This window comes from Ranitomeya variabilis, chromosome 2, assembly GCF_051348905.1.
Source record: "Ranitomeya variabilis isolate aRanVar5 chromosome 2, aRanVar5.hap1, whole genome shotgun sequence".
Lineage (NCBI taxonomy): Eukaryota > Metazoa > Chordata > Amphibia > Anura > Dendrobatidae > Ranitomeya > Ranitomeya variabilis.
Window position 1 is genome coordinate 1,081,227,688 of NC_135233.1, and position 21,025 is coordinate 1,081,248,712.

Genomic DNA, 21,025 nt, shown 5'->3' on the forward strand with positions numbered 1-21,025 from the left:
CACCAGCTCCTGCGGTCACAGATCTTCACAGTGTCGGCGTGGAAGGAGGCATTGTTGGAGAAAGTGTGCGAGTGGTGAGTGGCCTCGCGACCAGCATCCCTGACCCCAGCGGAGGAGGAGGCCTGCACCGGAGAAACAATGGATGCAGGTAATGTGACCAACCCTTCCCCAGTGATCAAAGAGACCCTAGTTGGCCCATTGAAGCTCCCATCAGCCCTTAGACCCTGCCAGGTATGAAAAAATCTAGCCTGGGACCGGACATCAGACATCGGGGACCAACTGGCGGTACTGCTGCAACCTAACTGTATGCCCCGGGAGGAGCGTGAAGGATGGGTGACGTTCCACTGGGAACACACGGGAACTGATTTAATTGGGTTCCCTGGGAGGCTCAGACAGAGTGGGGCTGTGTAGAGATAATTAGCTGGGAAGAATATCGCCAGCAGCAGGTGCTCAAGTGTGAGCAGGAAGAAGAAGAGCGTGAAGCCCAGTGGAGGGCCATGGAGGACAAGAACAGGAAGGCCAAGGCCCAGGCATGTAAAGCTAGATATGCTGACCAGGTCCACTGAGGCAGGTCACCGTGGTTTCTTTTAAGCTAAAGAAAGGCTGGGGATTCATTAAGGAGCCCAGAATGGTCTCAGAAATTTTTGTCACCCGGCGAGATGTTGAGGAACACCTCCTGGAAGGACACCCAGATTGTGACCTATGCCTGGGAGACCAAGTTATCTACATCTGACACTGGGATGAAAACGGGTGGTACGCCCTTAACATACGAAAATGCCCATGGAGGTGCATTGACCCAGGCCAGTAGATGCCAGTCCAGAAATACAATGAGAGGCCTCAACATCAGCTGCTGCAACGTACTCTGCAACAACAACAGCAAAAACAACAGTACGCACACAGGCTACCCAGATACGGTGGTAGGGCATGATCCATTTGAGTTACCAAATGTGACAAAGGAGCCAGAACTTCCCTGGCAAGGAGGTTGCAGGCCTGAGGAACTGTCCTGGAAGAAGAAGTAAGAGGTGACAGAACATAACTGTAAATAGTTAAGTAAACCTGAGATAAAACAAAAATTAGGGGCGCTGCACAACAAATGTACCAACTGGACCTGCTGCAGCTAATATTAGGACCTAACTACCAAGTAGTCCAATGTCAGGCAAAGAAGCCAAAATAAATCTTCTATATGTGGAAATATTTGCGCTGCAGGTGTATTAAGAGTTCCCCCTAGAGTTGCAAATAATAACAATAATAGTTCAGGATGGCATAAAGATTTGTACCGGGAGGTAACTTGTGATATTCCTTGCACACACTTTTACCTTGCTCTAGTGTGATGGTTGTAATTTTCATGGAGCGTTGTCAAAGGTCCTTGCCGTCTTCAGATGGCCATATTAAGATGTCCAAACTTTGCTTAAATGGATCCGCAAACGTTCCAAGATGTAAGTAATGAGGTGTAAACCTGTCCCGGCCGGTGACAGGCACCTCTATTCTATTGTAAATAATTACCCGCTCACTGAACAGTGATGCGCGCTTCCAAAAGCAGCTTGCCGGCGAGGTGCAGTGAAACTGCAAGACCTCGCGTGACGTCACAATCACGTGAGGCCTCACGTGATCGGCTGAAGGGTGAGTACAGTCTGCACCATAGACCAAAATTAATCCAACGCGTTTCGGAGTCAGCAGACTCCTTCCTCAGGGATGGTATGGTGCATGACAGAAGGGTTTATATAGTGTTACAAATGGAAGCGCTACACTCATTGATTGAACGCAGAGTTCAATTTCGCTGTTCAGACCATTCGGAATTAACGTATTCATCTCAAATATCCATCTACTTTCTTCTCTTGACATCTGATGTACAAAGTTTCCTTTCCGCCAGCTTTTCTTCACCACTTTAATACCCGTAACAATGGTGTCTTTTATTAGTCCTCCATGGTATTTCAAAAAGTGCTGTGACAGGGGGTGACCTTCAAATTTATTATTAATATTACGCAAATGTTCCCCGATGCGCACACTCATAGCTCTTATGGTCCGCCCTACATACCATTTCTTACACGGGCACTGGATACCATATATTACCCCCTGGGTCCAGCAACTTATGAAATCTTTAATTATTATTGTTCCTCCATCTGGATTATTAATGTTCAGTTGTTTTTTTGTATGTAATTTTTTACACGGTAAACATTTACCGCAGGGATAGAAACCAGACAAGGTATTTAATTTGTATGGCAGTCTAGGCGAAGATGGTTTACGGATTGTGGGGGCAATAATATTCCCCAGATTGTTTGCTCTTTGATAAACAAATCTGGGGTACTCCGCTAGTAATTCCCCAATTATTTTATCCTCTCTCAATATATTCCAATGTTTTTTCACAATTTTTTTAAAAAAAATGACTATTGGAATTGTATGGGGTTATAATAGGAATATCCTCTCCAATAGTCATTTTTTTAAAAAAATTGTGAAAAAACATTGGAATATATTGAGAGAGGATAAAATAATTGGGGAATTACTAGCGGAGTATCCCAGATTTGTTTATCAAAGAGCAAACAATCTGGGGAATATTATTGCACCCACAATCCGTAAACCATCTTCGCCTAGACTGCCATACAAATTAAATACCTTGTCTGGTTTCTATCCCTGCGGTAAATGTTTACCGTGTAAAAAATTACATACAAAAAAACAACTGAACATTAATAATCCAGATGGAGGAACAATAATAATTAAAGATTTCATAAGTTGCTCGACCCAGGGGGTAATATATAGTATCCAGTGCCCGTGTAAGAAATGGTATGTAGGGCGGACCATAAGAGCTATGAGTGTGCGCATCGGGGAACATTTGCGTAATATTAATAATAAATTTGAAGGTCACCCCCTGTCACAGCACTTTTTGAAATACCATGGAGGACTAATAAAAGACACCATTGTTACGGGTATTAAAGTGGTGAAGAAAAGCTGGCAGAAAGGAAACTTTGTACATCAGATGTCAAGAGAAGAAAGCAGATGGATATTTGAGATGAATACGTTAATTCCGAATGGTCTGAACAGCGAAATTGAACTCTTTGCGTTCAATCAATGAGTGTAGCGCTTCCATTTGTAACACTATATAAACCCTTCTGTCATGCACCATACCATCCCTGAGGAAGGAGTCTGCTGACTCCGAAACGCGTCGGATTAATTTTGGTCTATGGTGCAGACTGTACTCACCCTTCAGCCGATCACGTGAGGCCTCACGTGATTGTGACGTCACGCGAGGTCCTGCAGTTTCACTGCACCTCGCCGGCAAGCTGCTTTTGGAAGCGCGCATCACTGTTCAGTGAGCGGGTAATTATTTACAATAGAATAGAGGTGCCTGTCACCGGCCGGGACAGGTTTACACCTCATTACTTACATCTTGGAACGTTTGCGGATCCATTTAAGCAAAGTTTGGACATCTTAATATGGCCATCTGAAGACGGCAAGGACCTTTGACAACGCTCCATGAAAATTACAACCATCACACTAGAGCAAGGTAAAAGTGTGTGCAAGGAATATCACAAGTTACCTCCCGGTACAAATCTTTATGCCATCCTGAACTATTATTGTTATTATTTGCAACTCTAGGGGGAATTCTTAATACACCTGCAGCGCAAATATTTCCACATATAGAAGTTAAGTAAACCTGGTTAGGTTTTGTTAAAGGTAATGTGGTTAAGTCTTGTTAAGGCTAGTTAATGCAGAGACAGAGTGGTCGTGGACAGTGAATGGCCAGAACTTTTTTTGTACGAAGTTAGCACTTAATGTGCTCCTTGTTGATTTTACATTACCCTTTTAGAGTGCGAGTATGTCTTTAACAGAAGACCAAAGAACAAAAACCGCCTGGCATGGCCGAAAAAGTGGTCCAACGAGGTGACCGTCTATGCCCTGTAGCCACGTCCAGGAACTACGTTGGGGGTTTGAGATGGGTTCACCCATATTGCACTAAGAACAGTGAGAAGAATACCCATCTCGGGAACCCACTGTAACCTGCTGAACTCAATTGAGAAAAGTTTACAGTTTACTAAGAGTAGTGCTATGTTCTATGTTCATATCTATATGTAACGTTCAAGTGCAAAATACCTCTCATAAGGTGAAGATGGAGTTACATGTTTGACTGTTTACTCGTTTTGCATGTTTGAATGCATTCAGAAAAATATTTGTATGTTTTTTAATATCTATTTTACTCTGCTCCAGCCCTCGGACGTGCTGTGTTTAACGAGAATGTGGCGCCCCTGAAGGTCCAGTTGCCACAAAGGTACTGCACCTCAGCCAGAGGTGTGGTACTCCGCTCTTGGATAAGGAGGTGCACTACTCGAGACCCATACTAGCATGCAACACTACCCCGCTCCAGGCCAGGGGATCTGAGCGGACCCTATTGAGGAAGGGCCCCATCTCAGGCTGGAGGCGGAACTAGGTAGAGGGTGTGTGTGGAGAGAGAGTCTGTTGTGAGGAGTTGTCATAGAAACAAGCAGGAGGAGTTAGTTAGTGAGAGAGGAGAAAGGATTGAGAGGAAGTGTCTGAGAGAATCTCCTGAGAGAAGGAAGGAAGAGGTCCTAGGGGCCAGGGAAGTGAGGATTCCACCCTGGGCGCCCAAATCCACGCCGACTATCGTCAGGGAAAGGACCAGGTCACAGTGGGGGAACCAGTCCTCAGACTAGTGGAGAATTACAAGGCTCAGCTAGCAAGCCGGAGGCCGTGGTAACTGTATGTGCCACAGCCACACACATTCGCCGAAAAGGCAGCCACATAGAATCAAGGGGACCAGGAGGACATCGCCCGACACGATCCGAGGCTGCTCGCTTGAGACACTGTGTGTGGGGCACAGGGCAGGAGGGCAAAGCCAGCACAGAGAGATGGCCAGGGAAGGCACATAAGAAAGGGGGTCTCAGGAAAGTGAACCCCAATTAACTTGAGAGTTGGCTAGACCACAGACCCGGAGGACACAGCAGCAGGCTGGGGACTGCATATAAGAACTGTGAGTAAAAAGTGGAAACTGCAACCTGCTGTGTCCTCTGAATTATTACTGCATCACGTGCCCTGCATCACAACACATTCACCATCATTGACTAACTATTTAACTGCCTGGGGCCTAGCTCTACCCGTGGAGAGCTGTAACATTTCTGATGCATCACCAACTGCCCCAGTGAACCTGAACCGCAGTGTCAGCCATTTTCCTTGTTGCCGAGTGCCACGGGTGGCCTCATGAACTAATGCCCCATAAACTTTATTCCCCTTTAATTTTACTTTTATTGAACACCCAGGGCCACGGGCCGGGTCACTTCTGCCTTTACTAACCCATTACGAACCGTTGGACCCGGCCTGAGTACCCCATGGCCCTAGTGGGCGCTCCAGATGTGGCGCAAAACATGGGTCACAGAAAATTTTGAGCACGCCCATTTACCTTTGTTTCTACTATTGAAAAAGGAGATGTCAGAAGAGGTAGTGATTATTTTTGCTACATTTTTTTTCCTAATAAGTTTCTGAATAAAAAACTTCATGAATGTGGTTTTGAGAACATTTTGGAGTGCAGTTTTTAGAATGATGTCATTCTTTGGTATTTTCTGTAATATAGGCCCCTCAAAGTCTCTTGAAATGTGATGTGGTTTCTAAAAAATGTATATTTTGTTGGAAAAATTAGAAATTGATGATGAACTTTAAACCTTTCTAAATTATTATCAAAACAAAACTGTGTTTCAATAATGATGCAGATGTAAAGTAGACATGTGGGAAATATTATGTATTAACTATTTTGTGTTACATAACTTTCGGGCTTAAGGGCATAAGAATAAACAATTCAAATTTTGAAAATTGCTAAAATTTTCAGCAAATTTCCGATATTTTCACAAATAAAAGCAAGTCTTATCAAACAAATTTTACCACTATCATGAAGCAGAATATGTCACCAAAAAGTGTCTCAGAATCACTGGGATTTGCAAAAGTGTTTCAGAGTTATTACCACATAAAATGACAGTAGTCAGAATTGTTAAATTTGGCTTGTTCGAGAAGGGTAAAACAGGCTGGGTTTCAGCATAGGAGGCCAGGCTTAACTAAACAGACTGAGGATAGAAAAGGTATCTTTGCGGTCAGCATAAAACACTAACAAAAAACCACGCAGAGTGTGCAAAAGAAACCACCGTACCGACTCACGGCACGGTGGTGCCACTCTGTATCCCAGAGCTTCCAGCTAACAGAACAAAATCATGATAGCAAGCTGGACAAAAACAATGATAACAAATAAGCTAGCCGAAACTTAGCTTTTGCTGAAGTAGACAGGTCATCTGAAAGATCCAAGAGAACTGAACCAGTACTAGGACATTGACAGCTGGCATCAAGTAACGATCTGAGTGGAGTTAAATAGAGCAGCCAGCCAAGGCCTCAACGAGATCAGCTGGAGAATGAATCTCAGAACCAGCAGCTCCACTCACAGCCACCAGAGGGAGTCCATGAACAAAACTCGCCGAAGTACCATTCATAACCACAGGAGGGAGCTCGAGAACAGAATTCACAACAGTACCCCCCCCCTTGAGGAGGGGTCAGCGAACCCTCACCAGAGCCTCCAGGCCGATCCGGACGAGCCAAATGAAAGGCACGAACAAGATCGGCAGCATGAACATCAGAGGCAACCACCCAGGAATTATCCTCCTGACCATAACCTTTCCACTTGACTAGGTACTGAAGTTTCCGTCTCGAAATACGTGAATCCAAAATCTTCTCCACCACATACTCCAACTCCCCCTCAACCAACACCGGGGCAGGAGGATCAACGGAGGGAACCATAGGAGCCACATATCTCCACAATAACGACCTATGGAACACATTATGGATGGCGAAAGAAGCTGGAAGGTCCAAACGAAATGACACAGGATTAAGAACTTCAGAAATCTTATAAGGACCAATGAAATAAGGCTTAAACTTAGGAGACAAAACCTTCATAGGAACAAAACGAGACGACAACCAAACCAAATCCCCAACATAAAGTCGGGGACCAACACAGCGACGGCGGTTAGCGAAACGTTGAGCCTTCTCCTGGGACAATGTCAAATTGTCCACTACGTGAGTCCAAATTCGCTGCAACCTGTCCACCACAGAATCCACACCGGGACAGTCCGAAGGCTCAACCTGCCCTGAAGAAAAACGAGGGTGGAAACCAGAATTACAGAAAAAAGGCGAAACCAAAGTGGCCGAGCTGGCCCGATTATTAAGGGCGAACTCAGCCAAAGGCAAGAAGGACACCCAATCATCCTGATCAGTAGAAACAAAGCATCTCAGATATGTTTCCAAAGTCTGATTGGTTCGTTCGGTTTGGCCATTTGTCTGAGGATGGAAAGCTGAAGAAAAAGACAAATCAATGCCCATCTTAGCACAAAAGACCGCCAAAATCTTGAAACAAACTGGGAACCTCTGTCCGACACTATGTTCTCCGGAATACCATGTAAACGAACCACATGCTGGAAAAACAATGGAACCAAATCAGAGGAGGAAGGCAATTTAGGCAAAGGTACCAAATGGACCATCTTAGAGAAGCGATCACAAACCACCCAGATGACCGACATCCTCTGAGAGACAGGGAGATCCGAAATAAAATCCATGGAAATATGCGTCCAGGGCCTTTACGGGACCGGCAAGGGCAAAAGCAACCCACTGGCACGAGAACAGCAGGGCTTAGCCCGAGCACAAGTCCCACAGGACTGCACAAAAGAACGCACATCTCGTGACAAGGAAGGCCACCAAAAGGATCTAGCCACCAAATCTCTGGTACCAAAGATTCCAGGATGACCAGCCAACACCGAACAATGAACCTCAGAGATAACTCTACTAGTCCATCTATCAGGGACAAACAGCTTCTCCGCTGGACAACGGTCAGGTCTATCAGCCTGAAACTCCTGCAGCACCCGCCGCAAATCAGGAGAGATGGCAGACAAAATTACCCCCTCTTTGACAATACCAGCCGGCTCAGGAACTCCCGGAGAATCAGGCACAAAACTCCTTGAAAGGGCATCAGCCTTCACATTCTTAGAACCTGGAAGGTACGAAACCACAAAATTGAAGCGGGAGAAAAACAGCGACCATCGAGCCTGTCTAGGATTCAACCGCTTGGCAGACTCGAGATAAGTCAGATTCTTGTGATCCATCAAGACCACCACGCGATGCTTGGCTCCTTCAAGCCAATGTCGCCACTCCTCAAACGCCCACTTCATAGCCAACAACTCTCGATTGCCCACATCAAAATTGCGCTCAGCAGGCGAAAACTTTCTAGAAAAGAAAGCACATGGTTTCATCACAGAGCCATCAGAACCTCTTTGAGACAAAACAGCCCCTGCTCCAATCTCAGAAGCATCCACCTCGACCTGAAACGGGAGCGAAACATCTGGCTGACACAACACAGGGGCAGAAGAAAAACGACGCTTCAGCTCCTGAAAAGCCTCAACGGCCGCAGAGGACCAATTGACCACATCAGCACCTTTCTTGGTCAAATCAGTCAACGGTTTAACAACACTAGAAAAATTAGCGATGAAGCGACGGTAAAAATTAGCAAAGCCCAGGAATTTCTGAAGGCTCTTCACAGAAGTAGGCTGAGTCCAATCATAAATGGCCTGAACTTTAACAGGGCCCATCTCGATAGTAGAAGGGGAAAAAATGAAACCCAAAAATGAAACCTTCTGAACTCCAAAGAGACATTTAGACCCCTTCACAAACAAGGAATTAGCACGAAGGACCTGGAACACCATTCCGACCTGCTTCACATGAGACTCCCAATCGTCCGAAAAGACCAAAATATCAACCAAATATACAATCATGAATCTATCCAGGTACTTTCGGAAAATGTCATGCATAAAGGACTGAAACACAGATGGAGCATTAGAAAGCCCGAATGGCATCACCAAGTACTCAAAATGGCCCTCGGGCGTATTAAATGCTGTTTTCCATTCGTTGCCCCGTTTAATACGCACAAGATTATACGCCCCTCGAAGATCTATCTTGGTGAACCAGCTAGCCCCCTTAATCCGAGCAAACAAATCAGACAGTAGCGGCAAAGGGTACTGAAATTTGACGGTGATTTTATTGAGAAGGCGGTAATCTATACAACGTCTCAGAGAACCATCCTTCTTGGCCACAAAAAAGAACCCTGCTCCTAACGGTGATGACGACGGGCGAATATGCCCTTTCTCCAAGGACTCCTTTATATAACTCTGCATTGCAGCGTGTTCTGGCACAGATAAATTGAACAGTCGGCCCTTCGGAAACTTACTACCAGGAATCAAATTAATAGCACAATCGCAATCCCTATGAGGAGGTATGGCACTGGATTTGGGCTCATCAAAAACATCCCGGTAATCTGACAAGAACTCAGGGACTTCAGAAGGATGGGAAGACGAAATAGACAACAATGGGACATCCCCATGTACCCCTTGACAACCCCAGCTGGATACAGAGATTGATTTCCAATCCAATACTGGATTATGGACCTGTAGCCATGGCAAACCCAAAACGACCACATCATGCAGATTATGCAACACCAAAAAGCGAATATCCTCCTGATGTGCAGGAGCCATGCACATGGTCAATTGAGTCCAGTACTGAGGCTTATTCTTGGCCAAAGGTGTAGCATCAATTCCTCTCAATGGAATAGGATACTGTAAGGGCTCCAAGAAAAAACCACAGCGCCTGGCAAACTCCAAGTCCATCAAATTCAGGGCAGCGCCTGAATCCACAAATGCCATAACAGAATAGGACGACAAAGAGCAAATCAGAGTAACGGACAAAAGAAATTTTGGCTGTACCGTACCAATGGTGGCAGACCTAGCGAACCGTTTAGTGCGCTTAGGACAATCAGAGATAGCATGAGTGGAGTCACCACAGTAAAAACACAGCCCATTCAGACGTCTGTACTCTTGCCGTTCAGCTCTAGTCAAGGTCCTGTCACATTGCATAGGCTCAGGCCTCTGCTCAGAAAACACCGCCAAATGGTGCACATTTTTGCGCTCACGTAAGCGTCGATCGATCTGAATGGCCAAGGACATAGACTCATTCAGACCAGCAGGCGTGGGGAATCCCACCATAACATCCTTAAGGGCTTCAGAAAGACCCTTTCTGAAAATTGCCGCCAGCGCACATTCATTCCACTGAGTAAGCACAGACCACTTTCTAAACTTCTGACAATATACCTCCGCTTCATCCTGACCCTGACACAAAGCCAGCAAAATTTTCTCTGCCTGATCCACTGAATCTGGTTCATCATAAAGCAATCCAAGCGCCAGAAAAAACGCATCTACATTACGCAATGCAGGATCTCCTGGCGCAAGGGAAAATGCCCAGTCTTGAGGGTCGCCACGCAGCAAAGAAATAATGATTTTTACTTGCTGAATGGAGTCACCAGAGGAGCGGGGTTTCAAAGCAAAAAACAGTCTACAATTATTTTTGAAATTCAGGAACTTAGATCTATCCCCAGAAAACAAATCAGGAATTGGAATTCTGGGTTCTAACATCGGGTTCTGAACTACATAATCTTGAATGCCTTGTACCCTTGCAGTGAGTTGATCCACACAAGAGGACAGACCCTGAATGTCCATACCTACACCTGTGTCCTGAACCACCCAGAGATTTAGGGGAAAAGAGAAACAAAACACACTGCAGAAAAAAAAAAAAATGGTCTCAGAACTTCTCTTTTCCCTCTATTGAGATGCATTAACACTTTGCGGGCCAGCTGTACTGCTATGATTGAGCTGGTGGTTAGGAGCACTAGAAATGACCTGATGAGCAAACTAGTAATACAGGACGAGCTCTGGGAAGTGGGAGCTCTGCTGACCGCAAGCCCTAATCCTATCACAACAACTAGAAATAGCCGTGGAGCGTTCCTGACTCTGCCTAGACGCCTCTTCACAGCCTAAGAGCTAACTGCCCCTAAAGATAGAAAATACAGCCTACCTTGCCTCAGAGAAATCCCCCAAAGAAATAGGCAGCCCCCACATATATTGACTGTGAGTTAAGATGGAAGTCACAAACACAGAAATGAAACAGGTTTCAGCATAGGAGGCCAGGCTTAACTAAACAGACTGAGGATAGAAAAGGTATCTTTGCGGTCAGCATAAAACACTAACAAAAAACCACGCAGAGTGTGCAAAAGAAACCACCGCACCGACTCACGGCACGGTGGTGCCACTCTGCATCCCAGAGCTTTCAGCTAACAGAACAAAATCATGATAGCAAGCTGGACAAAAACAATGATAACAAATAAGCTAGCCGAAACTTAGCTTTTGCTGAAGTAGACAGGTCATCTGAAAGATCCAAGAGAACTGAACCAGTACTAGGACATTGACAGCTGGCATCAAGTAACGATCTGAGTGGAGTTAAATAGAGCAGCCAGCCAAGGCCTCAATGAGATCAGCTGGAGAATGAATCTCAGAACCAGCAGCTCCACTCACAGCCACCAGAGGGAGTCCATGAACAAAACTCGCCGAAGTACCATTCATAACCACAGGAGGGAACTCGAGAACAGAATTCACAACAGAAGGGGTTCAAAATGGCCTTTTATTTAGGATCCAAAAAAAATGGTAAGTGGAGAATTTTTTATGTAGTACAAATATCACTATAACTATGCTATAGTAGAAATAAAATTAAAAAAATAATAACCAGTACTTAACAGAAATAATAATAAGATTACAGTATAATATTAATGAAAAATAAAAATATAATCATATACAAGGGATTCAAAAGTAGTAGTAGTAGTTATAACACTAATAAAAAGGTAGTTAACTAATTATGCAAATGATTCCAAGTCTGCTTCAAATCCGATGTCTCGGCAAGAAATACGCAGCATAAAATACATGCATTTTTGACACATTTTATTTCATTTTTGATGTGTTTTTTTACCTGCCTTTTTTCCATTGATCAATATGGGGGAAATCTGCAGGAAAATCACAAGAATTGACATGCTGCAGATTTAAATCGTCAATTCCCCTGACGAAGGTGCTTCTCCGAAACGCGTGTTGGGGCAGGTGTGCAGACCATTTGAGCCCCCTGTTGGTGCATTGCCTCAGGTAAACAGTAAATCAATATCCAATGTACAATGTGTTGACCGCAGCTGCAATATAGTTGATATTGTCTGCAATCCTTTAGCTATGGATGCCCTATAGGGTCCTATTCTAAGATCTAAGATATTTATCTATGATTTGCAAGTTTTATCTGACACTCTTTAGTAAGCTATCTTTTCACATTCTCGCATTTAGGATTGTACCTATGTATATTTATGCCTAATATGTGTTTAGGTAGTTTTATGGGATTTCTTATGGTCTGGAATGCCCCCAGCATATAGACTGTATGTTGGTTTATACAGTATGTGTTTGTCCACACTTATCCTTGCCTGCCTAAAATAATTAATAAAGCTATTTTATATGCACTTTACCATAGACCTTGAGATTGTCTTTTTGGTTCTCTCCCCTCCCTCTGACTGTTATAATTTGACAATCAGTCCTTATTGAGTCCGGCGTATATGCTAGAGGGTTTATACATACCTTTGGATTGCTTCCCCCTATTGTGGGACATTGATATTAGTATATACCCTTACATCGAATCCCTCTAACATAGGAATGCCTGTCACTAATCTTCTGCAGAAAAAAAGTGACAAAGTTGCAATGTGTGCACAAACCCTTAGGTTTTGTCGCTTTTTTCCCAAACAGATTGACTAGTACCAGCAAAGCACATAGCAATAATGTGTCTACTTTATGCAGCATTTCTCCTGGTGCATAAATGCCTGCTACAAACATTTGATGTGTGCGGGTGTGCTAGGTTTACTGAATCAGTATGGCACATATACTGTAAAGTGCCAGCTTTTGCCCCAGCCCCTGAGGAACCCCCATGACTTGTCCCAGAGAAATACTCGCATTCTCTACGTAAAATACACATATTCTACACCATGCAAAATTCATAAATTACCTTCATATAAGTTTCATTAGGTCTTTTAATATTTATCATGTGAAGATTTCCAATCACCGGTAACGCCCAAGGTCCAGGAGGAAAGTTTCCAGAAGGAACATCCAAGGTCCATAACTTAAAACTTTTCAAAAGAAGTAAAATTAGCACAAGAGAGAGTGCGTAAAGTGTTAATGTATAGCAGGAGAAGTCCATAGCTGTTCCAGAATGTGCAGCAAGCTGCAGAGTGTATATCCACAAAGCTCAGAACATTATTATGGTCCTCACTGTTTTTTTTATAGTTTACAAAAAGAGATGATTCACAAAGCGAGCTAATCATTCTCCACATGGAAAACTTTGCCTCTTTTCTTTGGTTTGTAAACTTAAAGGGAACCTGATATTATCAAAATGTATACTGTACTAATCTGACCCCATGATCCTGCTTTCAATTAACTAATAATAATAATAATAATAATAATAATAATATTTTTCTTGCTAAGTTTTATGATTAGTTTTGGTTGCATAGTTTTAAACTAAAAAAAGTATCTACTTGTGTAAAAACAAAAAAATGTTGCTCCAAGTCATCTGGGAGTCACCCAGTCTTCCTTGTAAGCATGCCTATTGTCTTTTGATTGATTGCTCCAGGCTATGGTAACATGACACCAGGATTTTCTGAAATCCCTGGCATCTCAGCAGAATGACTCTGCCATGCACAGGGACTGTATTATCACAGCCTCCTGTACCTATCTTTTCCACTGACTGTTCAGCATAAGCTGTCACACACATGAGAAATAACACTATATCTGACCATATTTGGGAATCTCTTTAAAATCCTGTGTGATGGAGAGCCAGGGCCGTAGTCATAGCTGAGGATTGCGGTATATCAGTACCCATTACTCATCATACCTGCGATTCCAGGTTCAGCACTATCAGGGTCTCTTCTCTGTTGCAAAAGACGCTTTGTAATCAGTTTCACATGAATTGAGACACAGTCCTTAACAACTTTCAACTGAACAACTTTCAGGAAACAGCACAACCAGTTCTATTTCAGCATTGACATCATGTTTCAAGCAGTACACATCTTTTTCTTTCGCTGTTGTCTTCCCTTTGTCACTAAGCAAGCTCCCTGGTCGGACTGTATCATACGGCTCCTCAGCGTCCTCCCTGTACAGACTTACTTTGCTTAAGAATTCCCTCAGTCGTTTCGCATTGGATCTGAGGGCATCTGCCGTGCTATAAGCTACCACATAGTGAGCAGCCTGCCCGTCTGTTTTGTTGTGTTATTCCTTTCAGCTCCAGTTCTCATTAAACACTGTCACTGCTGCTGTTCTGCTATTTTTCTGGCCTGGTGCTGGTCTAGTCTGCTGTTCCTGGATGGCTGGGTTTATTTCTTGGCAACGTTACATGGTCACTGTGCTGTCCTGTGCATAAGCCCGTCTGGACTGTCAGGGCACTCAGGGCCTCCTGAGTAGAGTTGAGCGACTTTTACTTTTTTCGGATCGAAATCGAAACTTTGTCAAAAGTCAGGTCGGGTGAAATAGGCCAAGTATTGCGAAAAGTCAGGGGCTGACTGAAACACGAAACCCAATGCAAGTCAATGGGGAATCAAAGTCGGCAGTGAGTGGAGGACAGGAAAACACCTACTGTGCCCATTTTAATGCCAAAAACATCAAATCTTATTACTTAAGCTTGTCAATCTTAATTTACTTTATAATAATAGTTAGGCATTGAAAACTGGGGGTCATTTGGCTAAAGTTGTTGGGGGGTAGGGCTGGCTCAAGATTTTCGTGGGCCCAGGAAATGCGGAATACGTCATGGCGGTGGAGCAGGGAGAGGTAAGTATTTCAACTTTGCAAGTGCTGTGATCCTGAGCAAGCAGGGGGGGCCCACTCATTGGCACTGGCACAGGGCCCCTCATAGTACGGCGGTGTGTTTGACGGCGGGTGGCGCCTCCCACTGGCAGAGACACTTTTGCGTACTATGAGGGGCCCTGTGCCAGTGACATTGCCAATGAGTATGCCCCCCCACCTGATGAAGGAACTTGCACTTTCATCTGCACCTTCCTCTTTGTCCCCGTGTAAGGTGGTATAGTATGCGGGAAGGGGAACCTGACTTTCAGCAGGGTCAGATTCTGGCTGTGTAGAATGCAAGGGGAATGTAGTGGTCTGGGTCAATGTACCAGCAGACTCATCTAGCAGTGGCTGGGCAATGGGCAGGATGAGGAGGAAACACAGATATAGGCCCAAATAATAAAGTAGGCTAAATGCAGTTCAAAATTGGTAACGACTAAACAGGTGGCATTGCTTTGTTCAGTGGAGGAAAACTGTAATGAGTGGCAGACACAGTTTGTAGGCCCAAATAATAAAGTAGGCTAAATGCAGTTCAAATGTGGTAACAGGACTAAACAGGTGGCATTGCTTTGTTCAGTGGAGGAAAACTGTAATGAGTGGCAGACAAAGTTAGTAGGCCCAAATAATAAAGTGGGCTAAATGTCTGCCAAAAAAGTGTTCATAAATAAACAGGTGGCATAGCTAGGTACAGGGGTGGGCTCCTCTGCTGAGTAGCAGACAGTGGTAGTAAGCACAAAGTATTAACTGGTCTAAATGGAGGCCAGGGCCCCTGTATATTTTAACTATCATTTCAACAAATTTGTGTTGGCAGTGCCATTGAAGGATTTAACAGCACAGACTAAACAGTGGTGGGGCAGGGAGAGGTAAGTATTGCAAGTGGTAGAGCACTGTTCAAGCTGGGGGGGAACATTCTCTCGTGGGCGGCGGTACTGGTACAGGGCCTCTCATATTACAACGGTGTGTCTGACGTTGGTTGTGCACCACCACCGTCAGAGACACTTCATTGTACTATGAGGGACCCTGTGCCACTGCCGTCGCCTGAGAGTGGGCCCACCCACCTGTCCAGGCAAACGGCTCTCGCACAGGTGCTTGCACCAGGTGGTGACCACGGCCCTGTGGGGGGAGTCAGCCCTGTTGTGAACTCTGCTTTCGGACTCCCTCCTGTGGTCGTGAGTGGTACTGTGTGAGTTCTATCTTTGGGCTCCCTCTGGTGGCTCTTTTGTTATTCTGCGGGTCTGTGGCTGGGATCAGCTGCCTCGTCACCTGCTATTCAGGTTTTCTATTTAACTCACCTGGACCTTCACTCCTTGCCTGCTGTCGTTGTATTCAGTGCTGGTCCTGATCTCTCCTGACTTCATTCGTTATCTGGCTCTCCAAGAGAAGCTAAGTTTTTGCTAGTTTATTTTTTGCTCATCTGTGTTCAATATGTTTTCTCAGTATATGATGAGTTCAGTCCAGCTTGCTAATATGTGATCTTTTCACTTGCTGGTAGCTCTGGGGTGCTGAGGTTCTCCCCTCACATCGTTAGTTGGTGTGGGGGTTCTTGTATCCTCTGCGTGAATATTTTTGGATAGGGTTTTGTACTGACTGCATAGATTCTTTACTGTCCTCTTTCTATTTAGTGATTAGCGGGCCTCCTTTCCTGAACCTGTTTTCATTACTGCGTTTGTGCTTTCTCCTTTACTCACCGTTATTATTTGTGGGGGGCTGTTCTAAACTTTGGGGTTATTTCTCTGAGGCAAGTGAGGCTTTTATTTCTCTCTAGGGGTAGCCAGTTTCTCAGGCTGTGAAGAGACGTCTAGGATTTTAGGTAACGTTCCACGGCTGCCTATAGTCTGTGCGGTTAGGATCAGGTTTGCGGTCAGTCCAGTTACCACATCCCCAGAGCTCGTCCTATGTTCTCCTACTTAGCTGGTCAGATTTGTGATCCTAAGCCACTAAGGATCATAACACAGCCCATTTAGGGAGGTATAAAAATGGCCTATGGTGGAAATTCAGCAGCTGCAAATGGAGGAATTGGAGAAGTCAGTAAGAGGAGGCCAAAAGCAAGACATTTTTCAGGAAAGCTACGTGTCAGCAGGGGAAGGTGGGGCAAAATAATTTGAAATCCATGATGGGTTCATTTTAATGAAGGTTAGATCATTCATCAACATTTTGGGTAGCCAGACGTGTCCTTTTTTCGGTCAGTATTGAACCAGCAGCACTGAAGACTCTTTCTGATAGCACAGCACACTAGCAGCTGGGCAAGCGAGCTCCTGTAATGCATATTCTGCCAATTCAGGCCAGGTGTCTACGTTAGACGATGACGCTGGCTCAACACCTCCAGCCTTAGGTGCTATTGTGCTTTTCCCACTACAACCAGATGCACCACCACCCCCATCAGTACCAGCTGGCAACCACCGCCCACGGGCTCTTCCACCAGACTTCCTCATTTTTTTGGAAAATCTAACCAAAATAACAACCGATATATAGTACTGTAAAACAAGGTGGAAGGTGTATATAAACTTGTTGAGAATTTAAATCTCCCTTTTTTTTGGAGAGACTGAACCAAAACTCAGGCCCTGTGAATAAAACAACACAATGTAAGTGGCAGAAAGTGGCTGGAAGATATATGAGAAAATACAAGGACGGTAGTACAATTTCAATCTCCCTACAATGATCTCAGGACAAGTATGGCAGCAATAAAAAGGACTGCACAAAAGTGTGGACAAATAAACAAGATAACTGTGCAGAAAGGAGCAACAGGATTTTTGCTTTTATATAAGCAGTTGGTTTGCACAGCAGCGTACAAACAGCAATGCAGCTACCAGGGAGCCTTATAAGGCAGCCTAGTAAGCTACAGAGCTGATGCACAAAGATATAGCCTCCACTGTCCCTGCAAAAAAAGGTGGTGTTGGACAGTGGAAATCACTACAACACAAGCGGTTTGGAGGTTAATCTTCCCTCCCTAACTATATCTCTTCTTCTGATGAAGCTGCGGCAACCTCTCCCTATGCTAAGATTGGCAGAAGTAAGATGGCGGTCGGCGTGCACGCACCTTTATAGCCCTTGTGACGCTGCAGAAAGCAAGCCAGTCACTGTCATGCCCTTCTCTAAGATGGTGGGGACAGAGACCTATGTCATCACGCTGCCCACACTCTGCATCCTCCTTCATTTGCTGAAAAATGGCACTGAAAGCGTCATATGAAACGTGACTTTTGCACGCATATCGCCGACCTCATGGCCGATCCCACACTAGGATCGGGTTTCATGAAGCCCGACTTTGCAGAAAGTTGGCGATTTTTGAATTTGTCCGATCCGTTTCGCTCAACCCTACTCCTGAGCTGTTCAGCTCCCAGACTACACTGAGCTAAAAACAGGAAGCTCTCTAACTTATCCCACAGTGGCCCCTCCTATAGTAAACAATGTACAGAGAATGAACTAACTAGTCTGTCAGCACTCCATCTTGAGGACTATAGGGGTACTGCACTTTCCCTATGTAAAAATTATTATACATAGTAAGACAAGTCTGAATATTTATACAAATATAGGCAAAGGGGATATTAACACTAAAGAAGGGAGTGGAGTATCACACGGTCCCAGTACACCTCTTACACCTGCAGGCTCTATCATTAAGTTTCAGTTATCTCTGAGCTAGTGGGGGAAGACTAGCTGCTATTATGTGTCCCATAACAGCACACTAATACTTGTATCTACTGGATACAGGTTGGGCAAAGCTTTTTCTTTTTTCTCTTCTTGTTCTGCTATCTCTCTATTTCTTGGCATGCTTGGTTATCATCTGAACCCAATGCACACCTCAGACTTAAGAGATTGTCCAGTCCAAATTGACAAGACTTCAGTCACTCTGTGTTACTGCAGACTTATGAATTCCACCAGCACATGCACTGTGCATTGTGGTGATTTGCCGGTTTCATACCTGGGACTAAAGTATATGTATGAGTTATACATATTCCCAGCCAGTGGGTGTGGCCTTACTTTCATATGTGGCGCCCCAGGGTTCTGGTCATCACAGTGGTATTGCTTTCCTCTCAGGGAGAGTGATGCTACGTTTGGAGGCAAGAAAGGATTACTGCATTCAGGTATCACAAACATGCAACACATTCACACTCCAGGCCACCAGGGGGAGCTTCTGCTCCTATTTATTAGGTCAGTCCCCATATATACTGTATATATAACTGGTAGTCTGTAGGGAAAAAGTTAGAGAGAGAAAGTTCCAGACAGTAGTCTGAGGAGGACAGAGGGTCCACGGAGCTGTGCATGCCCACAGAGCTCCAGCTCCCAGAAAGAGACATTTTGAAGGAGAATGGTATTGCAGCAAGCGTAAAGGGAGTCGAAGCAAAGGAGAGGATACCAGAAGGGGACCAGCCCCGAACAGGCTGCCTCCTTCTGAGGTGCAGAACCCCGGTAGCCGGAACACCGAGGTAGTAAGGACCTCTACACCTTATTTCAGAGACTGGCAGGACAGCTAATTGCATGTTACCTGTCCGCACCTACACCCAGGAGGCACGGTGACATCTACAGAGCCGGGTTATCTAAGAGACCCTATAAAGAGGCTCAAATCACCAGTCATAAGGGTTTTGTCCTATCCTATATGAGGGACAGAGAGAGTGAAACATCACATCTGTGAGACCCTTATGTGAAGCCATAGGTAGTAAGGGACTACACCACTGCAGTGCAAGGAAAGGCTATTGATTTCCACCTGGACAAGGGTACTATGGACTTGCCTCTAAACCGGTCGGACTCTGCCTACCCTGTGGTCTGGTGCTCTGGACTGTGGATGCTGAAGCCTTCAGTAAAGGTTAAGAGACTGCAACCTTTTTTCCTCGTTCTTCTCTGCGCCTCTCACCATTCAGCCATCCACTCACTGGGAAGCCCTGGGTATACCATCTAGCTGCCATAACATCACCCCAGTGGACCCCCTTAACGCAGTATCGGTCACCCTGACCAAATGCCACAGGTGGCATCACGAACATAAACTTTACCCCTTTAAAGACCTTTCCCTTTTATACAGATGTCCCAGGGTCACGGACCCGGTCAGCCACCGTGACATCCCCCTGTGAAGTACCGGACCCGGTTCCAAGTACCCCACTGCCCTGATGGGGCACTCCATATACACTTGTATGGAGCAAGGCAGTGCCCTCTAGTCTGCTACACTCACTGCATGGCCAGGTCACTAGAAGGGGCATGGCCTCTCTTCATAGAAGTGTATGTGTTAGAATCTGTTTAGTTTGTGACTATCCCCCATTTTCTTGTGGTGTTCTGGCTGCTGGTCTTTTCCCTCTGGTGCTGAGTTTGTTTTGGGTCAGGTGATCGTATCACTCTTTATTAACCAGCACCTGCCTCCTAGTCCTTGCTGGACAACAGTGTTAAGCAGATTTAGTTCTGGCTTGGTGCTTTGCTTTGTCTTCTGTGTGTGTTATTTGTGCAGTACTGGGACCTCTGGTTCTGCTAGTCTTAGTTTCCATTTTCTGTTGATTTCTGCAGCCTTCTCTGTGTTTTCTATTAGGAGGTGACCCGGTTTTGTACCCAGTCCTTAGATCTTTTAGGGACCTCCTTCCCCCTATCTATAGGTCTTCGCTTGAGATTATCCTAGGATCGTCGGTGGGTCTATTCGCTAAGGAATGGGTCACCCACTCCATCGTAGGGTTTCAGCCTAGTCATAGTGCAGGGTCAGTTCCCCCCCTTCTACCCAAGTCCCGTGTTGCAGTTCCGTAACAGTATGTAGCAAAGCCACCCCCACTGGCCTGCAGTATGTATAACTCAAAGATATCCTCCGGTCCCAGAACTGAAAATGGCGAATCCCCGAAAGGGGCAGTGCATGTGCAGGGGGGATTCATAAGTCTGCAGTCACACAGAGTGACTGCAGACAACAATTTTGACCTGAAAGTGACCATTTTACAAAATAACAAATCATAAATATACCCCATAAAAGTTTGATTTTATTAGTTTTCATTAAAAGTGACCAACCAGTGGTTTCACACCAAAAAAAATGACACACAGTGGAAGTCCCAAAGACAAAAAACTTTGGGGGTTACTAGGAGTCCCTGGTCTGGTGCCTATACTTGCACCTTCCTAACTGCGGAGGTTGGCACCCTATGGGATACGTATTGGCACCCCCGCTCAGCGATGACTGCCTCTTTACACCTTAGATATCCTACAGTGAGCCAGGTGTTCCCTCCCACAATATGTGTACTTAAGGGGACCTCTATAACTAAAAAGATGTCACTCCTATCGTTCCATAGGGGACATGCGCAGTGTGG

At 45.0% G+C, this 21,025-nt stretch overlaps 1 protein-coding gene across 1 annotated transcript in view; it reads right to left on the bottom strand.

Moving 5' to 3' along the window:
- The window catches only part of LOC143810212 (cytochrome P450 2K4-like), a 48,696-nt gene extending 35,504 nt beyond the window's left edge, over positions 1-13,192 (bottom strand). The window contains exon 1 of the mRNA XM_077293086.1: positions 12,940-13,192. Within this exon, the coding sequence (XP_077149201.1) occupies positions 12,940-13,131 (192 nt within the window). The 5' untranslated portion in view covers positions 13,132-13,192. The remainder of the gene's footprint in view (positions 1-12,939) is intronic.
- Positions 13,193-21,025: the final 7,833 nt, after the last annotated feature.